The sequence below is a fragment of the Sorex fumeus genome, unplaced genomic scaffold (genome assembly GCF_029834395.1).
Source record: "Sorex fumeus unplaced genomic scaffold, SorFum_2.1 ptg000098l, whole genome shotgun sequence".
NCBI classification, from domain to species: Eukaryota; Metazoa; Chordata; class Mammalia; order Eulipotyphla; family Soricidae; genus Sorex; species Sorex fumeus.
In genome coordinates this window covers 78311953-78326444 of record NW_026606155.1, presented here as the reverse complement: position 1 = coordinate 78326444, position 14492 = coordinate 78311953, and the positions used below count along the sequence as shown (strand labels likewise).

The 14492-nt window shown below is 47.7% G+C and overlaps 1 protein-coding gene across 2 annotated transcripts in view; it reads left to right on the top strand.

The window, feature by feature from the left end:
• The first annotated feature begins 826 nt into the window (after window positions 1-826).
• Window positions 827-14492, top strand: part of SCG5 (secretogranin V) — a 73147-nt gene continuing 59481 nt past the window's right edge. For both annotated transcript variants that reach the window (XM_056133699.1, XM_056133698.1), the window contains exons 1-2: window positions 827-1030; window positions 3332-3564. In XM_056133699.1, coding sequence (XP_055989674.1) covers window positions 3339-3564 — 226 coding nt within the window. In that variant the 5' untranslated portion in view covers window positions 827-1030; window positions 3332-3338. The remainder of the gene's footprint in view (window positions 1031-3331; window positions 3565-14492) is intronic.

Genomic DNA, 14492 nt, shown 5'->3' with positions numbered 1-14492 from the left:
CCCTTCTGTTCTCTCTCTCTCCTTTTGGGTACTTATAAACTTTAGTGGTTGTGTTTCAATCATACAGTGCTCGAGTACCCATCCCTCCACCAGTGCCCATTCACCACCCATGATCCCAGTATCCCTCCCATCCCCCCACCTTCCCCCCCCCCTTTGCCCCACCCCATCTCTGTGGCAGGGCATACCCAAAAAGAGAGTGTTAATTAATCTTAAATAGTCACCATCTATTTTCCTGCTTCGGTCAAGTTCTCCAGGATGCACCCTTAGGATTACCCTATCCCTGCCATCATTAGGAGTTAGAGGGCCCAGAGAGAACCCAAAGGGACTGAGTCCGTGCTTTCCATGCGGGAGACCTGGGTTCAAATCTCACCCCCCACTCCCGGCCTTGCCTTCCTCAAGCAAAGCCAGGGAACAGCCTGGCTCAGGAGAACTAGGAGCATATCCCCAAGTAACGGCAGGATACCCTACAACCAAATACAGTCGTGCTGTTCCCAGATCCTCATCTCGAGCCCTGAACCAAAAGATGTGCAACTGGGGGGCTGGAGCGATACTACGTTTGCGTTTGCGCCGATCACGGTTAGATTCCCAGCATCCCATATGGTCCCCCGAGCACCGCCAGGAGTGATTCCTGAGTGCAGAGCCAGGAGTAACCCCTGAGCATCGCTGGGTGAGACCCAAAAAGCAAAGAAAAAAAAAAAGATGTGCAACTGGGGGTGAACAGTGCCGCTCCTGGAACATCATTGTTTAAGAAACGGCCAGGCGCTTGCACGGGGGTGTAGAGGAGCAGAGGGTCTCCCGGGGTGCTGTTGTAGGGAAACGTGAACCGTGGGTTAAAGGCGGCCGAGTTGGGGGCAGGAGACGCCAGCGTGCGGTCCCTGAGTCCCGGGGACGCGGCGTCCACCTGCCAAGGGCGGCGCCGGGGCGGGGCTGAGATGCGGCGGGAGGTGACGCACGAGCCACACTGATCCCCGGCTCCCGCCCGGCGCCCAGCCAGGCCCCGACCCTGCAGGCAGGCGCCCGCCGCCCCTCGGTGAGTCCCCCGCGGGGGCCGCCCCACCCCGGGCGCCCACCCGAGACAGGCGAGGTCTTTCGGGCCGGGAGTGGAGCCGGCGCCTTGCCGGAGGCCGGGACAAAGGATGGGAGGAGGGTCGGCGTGTTGGGCTGATGGAACCCCAGGGACGAGGAGGTTCGCGCATCGCAACGATGCGAGTGGGTCTGGTCGCGGGGGGTCACCGGAGCCCAACGACGTGTGCGTTTCGAGCCGACCGGGAAAGATGGAGCCGGCTAGAGAGGCCGTTCTCTGCCGCTCCCATCAGCATCACAGCTAGACTGGTTCTTGGGGGAGCAAGGTTCTTTAGCCAAAGGGAGCTAAAAAAAGTCCCCTTCAAAAATAAGATGATGATCATCATTATCATCACCATCGTCATGATGATCATCATAAGGAGATATGGATATTTATTTCTGTTCTCGTTGAGAAATTGCACCCCCGCCCTTTCCATAAAAGACTGGGAAGGAGGGTTTCCTGGAAGCCTGCATCCTAGGTGGCAAAGCAGCCGCAGGGAAACAGGAATATTTGTTCCCTCGGTCTGCAGGCTTCTGTTGCCATAGCAACCAGCATTTAGGACAAGCCCCTGATGGTTTGCTCCTAACCTTCACTCGTTCTGTCTTCCTGCTCATGCTATTGTGCAAAATTTAACCTCCAGAACTGGACGTCATTATTGTCTATATCAGTGATTGCCACTCATGCGCAGGGGTCTTCATGGCGACTTTGCCCTCTGACATGTCTTACCTGTGTCCCCACACAAGTCTCCAAGGCATCCGCTTTCCATATTTCTTTCTTTCTTTTTTTGGAGAACAGGTGGAGACATTTTCTCAAGTCCCCTAGCTCGTATGTTATGGATCAGACAACCCCTACCTCCCCTCATCTTTCCTAATAGACTGAAGGGCAGGCCAGGGCTGAGTTAGGGATTAGAGCTTCTGTGTCAGCTATTGGCAAAAAAAAAAAAACTACTCCTTTTTGCTCCTCCAATCTTTCCTTAATTCTTTTGGCTGGTAGGGGGCTTAGGCCACACCCCCCTGTGCTCAGGCCACACCCAGATGTGCTCAGCGCTTACTTCTGGCTCTGTATTCAGAGATCACTTCTCGTGGTGCTGGGGGGAACCATATATAGTTCCAGAGTCTGAACCTGGGAGGGCCACATGCAAGACAAGCAACCTAACCCTTGCCCCATCTCTCAGGCCCTCCTTGCTTCATTATATTTGTGTTTGCCTCACTCCTTCAGGGGAATCTTTTCTTCCTCAAGTCTGGGGAGAGTGCTGGTGCCAATCTCCCTTTCTCAAATTTGTTGTCCTTGTTCATTTACTCTGGGCTGGAGCAATAGCACAGTGGTAGAGCGTTTGCCTTGCATGCAGTCATCCCGGCCGAGCTGGGTTCGATTCCTCCGCACTTCTCGGAGAGCTTAGCAAGCTACTGAGTATCTCCTCCGACCCCTGACATATTCAATATGTCAAACACAGTAACAACAAGTTTCACGATGGAGACGTTACTGGGCCCGCTTGAGCAAATAGATGAACGACTGCAATGCAGTGCAGTGCAGTTCATTTACTCCAAAAGGGCAAGGCAATGGGGTTGGGGATAATGCAGAACTTTCAGAGTCAGATAAAAAGCAGTACAAATTCCCCCTTTTTTTGGCAGTGCCCAGGGGTTAACCCTGGCTCTGCACTCAGAAATGAATCCTGGTAATGCTCAAGGGACCATATCCTAGTGGGATGCTGGGAATTGAGCGTGGGCTGACTGTGTGCAAGGCAAGCTCCCTACCCACTGTACTATGTCACCAGCCTCTATTTCTTTTGTTTCTTACACACCTTCCCTTTTATTTCTTGCACACTTTCCCATAACTGGACTGTAGCACTGCACTGCACTGTCCCCCCATTGCTCATCAATTTGCTCGAGCAGGCACCAGTAACATCCCAAAACAAATTGTGAGACTTGTTGTTACTGTTTTTGGCATATTGAATATGTCATGGAAGCTTGTCAGGCTTTGCCATGTGGGCGAGATACTCTTGGTAGCTTTCCAGGCTCTCCGAGAGGGGTGGAGGAATCAAACCTGGGTTGGCTGGATGCAAGGCAAATGCCTTACCCACTGTGCTATTGCTCCAGCCCCCATAACTGGACACCTAATGCAAATTCAAAGAAAACAGATACTTGTAGGGATGGTTCATTGCAGTCCCTTTCTGGAGGGGCCTTTGAAATCACCTCCTAGAGTGGTTGCGTGTTTACCTCATCACAATTATCAAATGTGGCCCATCACTGTTCGATCTCTTTTCTGCAGGTTAAAAATGGTCTCCAGGATGATCTCTGTCACACTTGCTGGCCTATTGTTCTGGCTGGCATTTGGCTCCCTGCCAGCATCTGCATATAGCCCTCGCACCCCTGACCGGGTCTCAGAAACAGACATCCAGAGGCTGCTTCATGGCGTCATGGAGCAGCTGGGCATTGCCAGGCCTCGGGTGGAGTATCCAGCCCACCAAGCCCTGAACGTTGTGGGCCCACAGAACATCGAAGGTACCTGCTGTGTTCTGCCACTGTGAAATTTTTCTATTTGCTTTTAAAATCATTAACACTCCACTTCTTCCCTTGACTTCCCCTTTCTCCTCATCCTACAGTGTCTGTAAGCTATCCAGAGGAGAATGGAAGGTATTTCAAGACCTCTCGTCTCTCCTATTGACAGGGGTTCCATAGTCTTGTTCTTGTCTATTGTGTGAGGGAAGGAGTATCTGGTGTTAGTTATCACCACTGAAAAATTAGGGCCCGGACCCCGTGTCTTCCCTTTCAGGCATTGTTCCCCAGCAGACTGCCTCTTTAAGTCACTGCCCACTATTTTTGAAAAAATTCTTCAAAAGTCGACCCAACAGCATCTGCTTTGATTCTTAGAGATGATACTATCTATGGCCAAGAGGAGGTACCAACAGGAAGAGTTTAAGAGTTTCGTATTTCAAAAAACGAAAGAATGTTAAATTGTTCAATTGTGGCCTGATCATTTCCCTTGATTTTTCCCTAAGTTTTTTACTATGGACTATAATGTTTTTCTAAAAAAAACAATACTTGGATAGACGTTTGAGATTCAGCCAATCAATGATCGAACACCGATCCTACACCAGTGCACTTTTTCCACCACCAATATCCCCAGTACCTCCCCCCACCACCACCACCACCATCCCAGTCTTCACCCTGCCTCTATGGCAGACAATTTCCCCAATACTTTGCCTGAATTTTCCCACACCACTCAAGCCTGCCTGCCAGGGGCAGGTGCTAGATAATTTATATTACACTGGGCTGGAGCGATAGCACAGCGGTAGGGTGTTTGCCTTACAAGCGGTCAACATGGCCGACCTGAGTTCGATTCCTCCGCCCCTCTCGGAGAGCCCGGCAAGCTACCGAGAGTATCTTGCCCGCAGCTACCTCTGACATATTTGATATGCCAAACACAGTAACAACAAGTCTCATGATGGAGACGTTACTGGGCCCTCTCGAGCAAATCGATGAACAATGGGAGGACTGTGACCATTTTGAATATCATGAGAGTTCCCAGAGCTGCAAAGTGGCCGCACTTCTGGGATCCTAGATTGTAGATGGTTGGGTTCCAGAGACATCTCTTTAGGTCACTAATCCATTTTGGGATTCAGTTGGGAGTCTCTGGACCAGGACTGTTGGTGCACCAAGATGGTACCCGGTGGTAGCTAAGGGTGTGACAGCCAGGCTGAGGAGTGCTCGGAGAGCCCGGGTGGGACTGAGTGGTGCCTCCGCCTACATGCAGCGTGGAGATTTAGTACTGGTAACTGCATACCTGGGCCTTTCTTGTGGAAGCTCTTGGAGCCAGGATTCCCTCAGGAGTAGGCCGGGAGACTGTACCTGCTCCATCTGGGGTGCCCCGGTGAAATTGACTTGGTATGGGGCCCGAGGGATCCCTGGTGCTGTGGTGCCATCCGGGACTGGTTCCTATGTCTCTGGACCAGGGCTGTTGGTGCCTATTTAATGATTTTTATAGGCAAAAATTGAAATTGAAATCATGAGTGATGAGCCACCACTTATGATCAGCTACCTTGTTCCCAAGCCCTGTTCTATATCCTTGCCAATCCTAAATAACCCTGGATCAATGAGCTTATGCTGCAACATGTTTAGTTTAGTTTGAAACCCAAGAGCTCACTTCAGATGGCTGCCCGTGTGAGTGTGTTCTAAGGAAAAATGTGCATTCTTTCTCTGGCCGTAACCGAAGCACACTGCCAGCAAATATCAGTCCCTGTGGATTGCTTATGTGAGCTTCCGCTTGATTTTATGCTTTCCTAAAAAATATCACATGCTCTTGAATCTTATGAAAGTTGTGAATGATACTGACTTATGATTTGGTATATTCATTTCATTTCATTTCATCATCCTGTTATTCGTCGATTGCCTCGAGCAGGCCCCAGTAACGTCTCTTTCATCCTAGCCCTGAGATTATATTCAAGGCTATTTAGGAGAATGAGACCCATCATTGTTACTGGTATTTGGCATATTTGGTACGCCACGGGGAGTTTGCCAGACTCTGCCCTGTGGGCAGGCTACATTCGATAGCCTGCAAGTTTGTCCAAAGTAGGAATAAGACAATAAGATGTCATAAAAAAAAATCTGATTCCGGGATCTGGATTTTATAGTCTCTGAGTCTTGGCCGCTGATGGGATTACACGGTGCCAGGGGGCCAGGTGGTGGGTGTGACCCCCGCCTACTGGAATTTGGAGGATCTGGGTGGAAGATGCTCGACTCCAATTCGAGTAGGCTTGGAGGTCTCGGCCCCGGAACCCGCGTGGCTTTGTCCCTCTGCCAGTACCTTCATGTGTGCGGAGAGTGGTCTCAGCATGGTGGTGGCTGGTCCTGGAGGTCTTCGGCTGCTGGAGCCCTGGTCGGGGCGGGGAGGAAAGCTCAACCCGCTTCCCTCCAAGGGGCTCCGGGAAGGAACACCCAGGCGCGGGGGCGGAAGACTGGTATATTATTTCTTTTTTATTACCATAATTTTAAGTCATTGTGTAAAAGTAACTCTTGGGATTATCATCTATTTAAAACTGATTTTACGAATTGATTTGTGCCTATGATTAGAATCAGCAAGTTTGCAAATCTAGCATAGAACTAGAATATGGACAAATCAGGTGGGTCTTCCTGCCAACCTTTTGGGGAGCCTTTAAATCATTCCTGTCATTTGCCATCTGTTCTTTCCGGCTTACCTGTTCTGTTTTGGACCCGCTCTTTTGAGATAACAAATATCTGCCCTTTTAACTCAGTAAGTGCTTGCTTAGTCACCCGGATGTTGTTATGGAAAAGGCTTTCCAAGTTTCCATTAATACCCACAGCTTGATCATCAGTGTGGAAAAGAAACAGCAGCTTCCTGGACACCAAAAGCCTATGTTTATCAACCACCTTCTTTTTATTACTGAGTATTGACCTATTTAGTCAGCAATGTTATAAGCCAGGCATGATGCAGAAGGCAGCTCTGCTTATTAAGATTCCTAGTCTGGGGTGGGCGAAGAGTGGAGAGGTTGTTGCAGAGTCTCTTAGCAACCGTTTTGGTAGATGGACGCATATTCTGACCACAATAATTAATTTACTTTGCTTGGGAGTAGATAGGAATAGCTGTTCGATATGGATCTTTGCAGAAGCAACATTTGACCAGGGGGGTTGAGGTTGGAGCAGAAATTTATCAGAAAATAGCTAGTAAAAGAGCACGGAGGTCTGAAAGAGCTTGATTGAAGATGTTCAGATCCAAGAACTGTTTCTGCTAGCCCCTTGAGGTTATGTGAGGGCACTGCCACATGCCATCTCCTCTTTTAGGGGGTGGTGGAGGGGGGAGCGCAGGGACACACCAGGCAGTGCTCAGGGCTTCTGGCTCTGCCCTCAGTGCTCACTTGTGGGTGACTCAGGGACCATATGTGTTGCTGGGGATAGAACTCAGGTGGTGGCCATGTGCAAGCATTCACCCTCTGATTTATTTAGACCCCTGATGTGAATTTTAACCCACAATTAACCTAAGACTTCCCAAGGACACCTGATTAGATGCTAGCTCCATCAGCTATTAGTGATGTGACCTTGATCAAATTGCTTGAGCTTCTGTTTACCTTGCTGGGAGGATTTGAATTTATCCACCTACAAACAGGTAGCCTCTCTGTTCAGAGAAACAAAAGTAAAGCTTTAGTATACACGACTGCTCTAAGTGAAATCATTTCTAAGTGTTTTCTAAATAGGCCATCACTCCAGATGACAATGAAATTGCCTAGACATAAATCGAAGATAATTGTCTTGTGTTTATCTGATTCTTAGGTCTCATTTATGATTTTACTAATAGAATTATTGAAGATGTATATTAACTCTCAAACAGTGGAGAAGAGAGCAACTGAAATTTGCACAACAAGAGCCTGAGAGATGGCTGAATGCAGCAGGCATGTTTTTTTTTTTTTAATTTTTAAAAAAATTTTTGGGTCACACCCGTTGATGCTCAGGGGTCACTCCTGGCTTTGCACTTAGGAATTACTTCTGCTGGTGCTCGGGGGACCATATGGGATGCTGGGAATCGAAATCAGGTTGGCCATGTGCAAGGCAAATGCCCTACCCGCTCTGCTATCACTCCAGTCCTACAGCAGGCATGCTTTGCATGCAAAAGGCCTGGGTGTGCTTCCAGGAACCGCATGCTCCTCTGAGCATGACTTGGGAATGATCCTGAGCACAGAGCCAGGGATATGCCCCTAGCACCACTGGAATGTACCCCCACAATGAAACAAAACTAAAATCTGCACAATAGTCCTCTCATTGCTACTTTCTTGGTAGCTTCTTCTAACTGGCCTGCCCTCCCCAGACCTCAATATCCCTGTCTTTAGCTGAGGATTTATTTTAGGTGCACGACTTAGGCCAAATCATTATCATTCAGTTTTCCTGGCTGTCTCAGCTGCATAGAGATGTGCCAAAAATAGGTGTGTTGCAGGTTCTACCATCTAAGTCTGGGTAAATATATTTCCCTGCAGATGTTATGCCACTTAGGATTATTTTTTGCAAGGAAGTGGCGTGCAACCATTCATGCAAAGCTTTCCTTTTTTTTGTTACTTATTTCTTTATCGAATCATCATGAGATACACAGTTCCAAAGTTGTTCATAATTGTTTTAATCATATGATGTTCCAGCACTCTTCCCTTCACCAGTGTACATTTCCCACCACTAATGTCCCCAGTTTCCCTCCTGCACTAACCTTGTCTCTATGACAGGCACCTTCCTTTTTCTTTTCTCCTCTCTTTCTATCTCCCTCCTCTCCCTCTCCCTCTTTCTTTCCCTCTCCTTCTTCCTTTCTCTTTCCCCTCCTCCCTTCCTCCCCCCCCCTCTCCTTTTGGGCATTATGGTTTGCAATACAGGTACTGAGAGGTTATTATGTATATTCCTTTACCTACTAAAGCTTTCATTGAAAATTCCTTCAGTGTTACTTTTAAAAGGGCAAGACAAGTATGCAGTGGTGGTGATTATTCTGTGAAATACGGTTCTCTGACGTTTACTCCGTGACAACACTAACAACACCTTTCTCAGAACTATCACCATCATGGGATGAGTGTGGAGTGCATATATGCAGCAGAATACAGGTTGTTAAATTTTCCCCTGTTTTTCTGCTGTTCCTCTGTCTCTTACTCAGGGACATCTCAACTAAGAAGTTAAGCAGATAGAAGGAAATTACTTTTCCTCCCCTACAGCTATCATTAGTCACTGAGGCCACTTATTCCATTAAAAATTATCCCCTCCTTTCATCACAGACACTAAAAAACATAACCAGTGCCTGGAGGAAAGGAAAAAAAAAACTTAATTTTTTTTCAGAGTCTGTGTGGAGGGCGGCCTAGAAGAAGAAACCAACACTTCAGAGAGCTGCTAAGATCAGCTGCTTCCCAGGGCAGCTTCAATTTAATGCCATTACATTGGGAGGGTGGTAGTGGTGGTGGTGGGGATTCTCAGTAGAGGACACGTTTGCACTGAGTATGTTGCAAAGTCTGCCTTTGGTTCCCTTCCTCCTGGGGGAGCCAGCCCTTGGACCTCACACACAAGGCTCTACCGCAGGAGCAGTGTACCCAGCCTCAAAGGGGAGGTCTTTTCTTCCTTCTGGGCTGACTCAGAAGTGCTCTTGAAAGTCACTTCCTCTGCTGCCTTTATTCTATTTCGGTCTTCTCCCAATACCTGCCACAGACCCACCTTTGCGTTTGGTCTGGAGTTTTGAAATTGTTTGCTCTTCTTGACTTGATCACTTTCAAATTATCCTCCATGGGAAAGACAGAGTTAACATTTATTTATTTAAAATCAAGTGTTAGAGGCTGGAGCATAGTACAGCGGGTAGGGCATTTGCCTTGCACGCCACCGACCAGGGTTTGGTTCCCAGCATTTCATATAGTCCCCCAAGCACCGCCAGGAGTAATGACTGAGTGCAAAGCCAGGAGTAAACCCAGGTGTGACCCAAAAAGCAAAGATAAATAAATAAATTAATTTAATTAAATCAATTGTTATGGCCAGGGACATAGGAAAGGTTTAGCTTGCCTCACACATAGTCAATCCGGTTCAATCTCTAGAACCCCATCTAGTCCCAGAAGCCCCACGAGGAGTGATCCCTGAGCACTGCCAGGAGGAAGCCCTGAGCACAACCCAGAGTTGCTCCAAAACACACAGTAAATAAAGAAGTAAAATTTGTAAAAATGTTAAAAAAAATGTTAATCATAGTTGAGGCCGTGTTTTAACAATTGTGTTAGCATTCAAGACCCTAATGTACTGTTACTGTGCCCCCTCCCACAATCAAGGTGCCTGAGACGCTCCCCTCTCTTCCGCTCACCCCTTCCTTTCCCTCCCTGCTCTTCCCTCTCTCTGCCTCCTGTAAGACTTTGAAATAGAAATATAGAGGCTTGGGATATAGCTCCGCAGCAGAGCATATGCTGTGCATGTGTGAGGTCCTGAGTTCGTTACGTGCCCCTCCCCAAATAAATAGGGTGGCCCCGAGCATGCCCTGCCTGAGCACCCAACCATCAGGCCCACACTGTAGAAATGCAGTCAGGAGTAGCCCTGAGGACACTGAGCACCGCTGGAGAGCCCTCCCAAATGAAAACCCTCAATAAATAAATGTTGACATAAAATCAATGTTACACCCATGTTAAAATGCACTCATTGCCTTTACTTTGCAAATAGAAAAAAATAACACACTCTCTCTCTCTCTCTCTCTCTCTCTCTCTCTCTCTCTCTCTCTCTCTCTCACTCAGGGCCTCAACTAGTCAAAGGAACTGTTTGAACACTGAGCTACACACCCAGCCTCAAATAACACTTCTTGGTCAGGGAGATGAGTCAGTATCAAAGCGCATGTGTGAGATCTAGGTTCAGTACCCAGTACTACAGAAACCAACCTACAAAAACCAAAGCATGGGCTGGAGTCATAGTGCTGAGGGTGAAGCGCTTTCCTTGCACATGCTCGACCACAGTTCAATTCTTGACACCTCTTGTGGTCATTCCGAGCCCAGCAGGAGTGATCCCTGAGCACAGATGCAGGAGTAAGCCCTGAGCATAGCCAGGTGTGACCCCCAAACAAAGCAAAACACCACCAACTGTATAATTCCCGGGTGGCTAGGGAAAGCCCTCGTGGCTCTCTCTCTCTCACCGCCTGCGTTTGGTGGACTCGGGCTGCTTGCACACCCGGGGTGGCCCAGGCCATGGGGCAGACGAAGGAGGAAATGAGGGCCAGCCTGGTTGGTGATCAGTTGCCATTTATTGCATTCTCTCCACGTGCCTGTTCCAGTCTCACTGAGCTCCCCATTCTAGTCTCACACTGCCCGTCATTCCTGTCTCTTCCTGTCTCTTCCATTCATCTCTCCACGCTCTATCTCACAGCCGCATTTCTTGTCTCTCTACATGCCTGCTCCTGCATTCTTCCCCTACTTTCTTCTCCTTCTGTCCCCCTTGCTAGTCTCTCCATGCTCCATCTTGCTGCCCTGGTCTCTCTCCCTCCAACTCCCCAGCATTGGGGGTAGCCACCACACTCCATCCATCAGGTAGCACAGTCAACATATCAAAAGCCTTTCTTCTGCTCAAGGACAAAATACTACTTAAGGGCGTTCCTCTTCTCCTTAGTCCAATAATTGAATTAACATCTTAGTTAACATCTTAATTCTACTTCTTAATATTAGTTATTTTGTATGGACACAGTAAGAGGTACATTGAGCTTGTAGGGTGACTCTACCGGGGACATCTCGCCACAGACTCAGACTACAGTGCTCAGACTGGATTAATCTTTCCTAACCCTAGCAGGGTCTGAATCTAGTAATTGCTTTTTGGATCATGACAGCATTTGTTCATGACCATGCTCTTAACTTAGAGTTAAGCTTTATGAAACTTTGGCCAGGCCCATTTCGATGCCAGGTAGCACATGGCTCACAGCTTGCCCTGGATCCATCTAGTCCCTCGTCGGGACTCTGCTTTTGGGGTGCTAGGAAGTAAGAGCAACTGAGGTTTAAATTGAGAGAACAGATGTCCAGGAGGAAAATATCATTCAGATTCAATTAACTCCCAATTTATAAAAGCATAGCATTAACTATCTTTTTGTGTCCATACAAAAGGGACATTGCTCTGAATTAATTACACGAAGGACTTAAGACGAGAAAAACAATATTTACAAGTCAACAGAGCACAAAGAAAGAGGTTACAAACAAACACAGAGATGGGAATTGAAGCTGTGTCAACTGCACGTAAGACAAATGCCCTACCCTCTCTGGTATTTCTCTGCCTAGCCCCGCCTCCCCACCCACCTATTTTCTTAATAATATCCAGTGGAGAAAGAGAAAGGAGAAACCTATCTGAAGTGGAAGATTCAGAGCAGCCCTAGCCAGCCCCTTTCCCTGCAGTACCCACATATGACCACAGGGTGGCGACAGTTGCTTCCCATTGAAAGGTCGGCGGGAAGAATGACGTTGAAGACCCGGCATTTCCCTTAGTTTCACTTCGTTTCTGGCCAAACTTTGCTCAAGTTGGATGACAGAATGGGGCTAGTTCTTTGCCTGGATACCATGAGCAAAATAAGTTTCTAGCTTATTCCCCAGCTGGAGGGTTCAACAAAAGTGATGAGTGTGAAGGCAGCTCCTGGTGGCGCTGGGTCTGCAGCATGACGGGTGTTCTGTGGTACTACCCTGTGTGCACAACTAGTCTCAGAACCGGAGAAAGTCCCTCCGGGCCCTACTGCGCTTCTTCACACTCCACAAACAAGAGATCAACGACCGTGTGTCCTTCTCCTCACCCACTTCACTTAGCCTGTCACCCTCCATTTTCATCCAAGTTGTCGTGAATGCAAGAAATTTCTTTTTCCCTTCCTCCATCGTGTTTTGATTAACTCATCTGTTGTTAGATATTTGGGTTGTTCCCAGATCTGGGTTGTTGCACTGCCATGAATATAGGTATGCGTATATTTTTTCAAATTAATGCTCTTGTGTCCTGGGGATGGTCTAGAGCGATAGCACAGTGGGTAGGGCGTTTGCCTTGCAAGCGACCAACATGGCCTACCCGAGTTCGATTCCTCCGCCCCTCTCGGAGAGCCTGGCAAGCTACCGAGAGTATCTCGCCCCCACGGCAAAGCCTGGCAAGCTCCTGTGACCTATTCGATATGCCAAACACAGTAACAGTTGTCACAATGGGGACGTTACTGGGCCTGCTCGAACAAATCGATGAACAACGGGAGGACAGTGACAGCAACAGTGTCCTGGTGAGAGGTGCCAAGGAGTTGAATCTTTGAAATATATGGTAGTTCTATTTTCAGTTTTATAAAAGGCCTCATAAAAAAGGGGGGGCTGGAGCGATATCACAGCGGGTAGGGTGTTTGCCTTGCACGTGGCCAACCCGGGTTCCATTCCTCCATCCCTCTCCGAGAGCCCAGCAAGCTACTGAAAGTATCCTGTCTGCATGGCAGAGCCTGGCAAGCTGCCCGTAGCATATTTGATATGCCAAAAACACTAACAACGTTTCACAATGGAGATGTTACTGGTGCTCTCTCAAAAAAAATCGATGAACAATGGAAGGACAGTGCTACAGTGCTATGAAAAGCCTCCATGCTATTTAACCAAGACGCTGACCTGGAGTACATTCCTACAAAGAGTTGAATGAGGCTTCATTTTTCTCCACATCCCTGCCAGCACTGGATGAGGTGATATGTGATTGTCATTTTGATTTGCATTTCCCTGATGGTCAGTGAAGATGAACCCATTTCCATGTGTCTGTTGGCCATTTCTGTGTGTCTTTGGAGAAGTGTCTGTTCAGTTCCTCTCTCCACATTTTGATGGTTTTTTTTGTTTGTTTGTTTTGGAGTTCTTTCTATGACTTGGCTCTTAGCCCTTTGTCAGATGTATGCTGTGTGAATATTTTCTCCCATTCATTAAGATGTCTTTTTCTGTAGGCCCTACTTTCATTTGAAGTGCAGAAGCTTTTTACTTCCATGTGATCTCTTTTGTTTATTTCTTGCTTTTGTTTTCCTTGCCAATGGAGTAGAATCACTGAAGATGCCCCTGAAATTGATAACATGCAGAGTTCCTGCATGCATTTTATGTATTCGGGTCTAATATCAGTATCTAATTCATTTTGAATTGTCTATGGTGTGAGGAATGGTCTCGTTTCTTTTTTTGCATGTGGATAGCTAACTTTTCCAACATTATTTGTGGAAGAAATTTTTTCTTCTTCCATTGTATGCTCTTGGCTCCTTTGTCATAAGTTATGGTTTGCAAATATATGTTCCTGTATTCTGTCTTATTCGATATCACCTTTTAACAGTTAAAAAAAAGTTTCAAGTCTTCCACCATTCTACAGCTTGAGTTTTACGAGTTGGTTGACAAGCAACCGTGTTAGATCTGCACATCTCTCCCCGCAGACTTGTATAATCCTGTGCGATTGCTCTGAGAAGCTGTAATGATGCTGGCAGTCACAGGGACCGCATGTAGGCTGGGGAAGATTCTGTTTCAGGGACATGCAGCCTTCAGAAGTAGATTTCCAGAAGGAGTGCACACTTGGAACAAAGTGGCACAAAGACCTTGGACACCACGATTGGTGAAGAAAACCACAGAAGTAGACTGGAAGAGTTTAGCAGGCCATGATTTAGCCTTGCAGTGAAAACAAAGCAGACACTTTTGAGTCCAGGGAGATGGAACAAAGGGCCAGACCACATAGTCAGCCTGCAGAAGGCCCAGTTTGATCCCTAACACTGCCAAGTTCCACCACCAGGAGTGACCCAGAGCCAGAACTGAGTGCTGCTGGGTGTGCCCTCCCCACGTCCCCTAAAAAGAACCAATTACCCAGCAACCAAAACTAAGTAATGCATTTTTGGCCATGATGTGCCGTGTGACTGGTCTGTCGCAGAGGCATGTGGCATGTGTGGTGAGGTGAGTATCATTTGTCCTCTGGCAGGAGGAACACAGAGGGAGGGACATTCA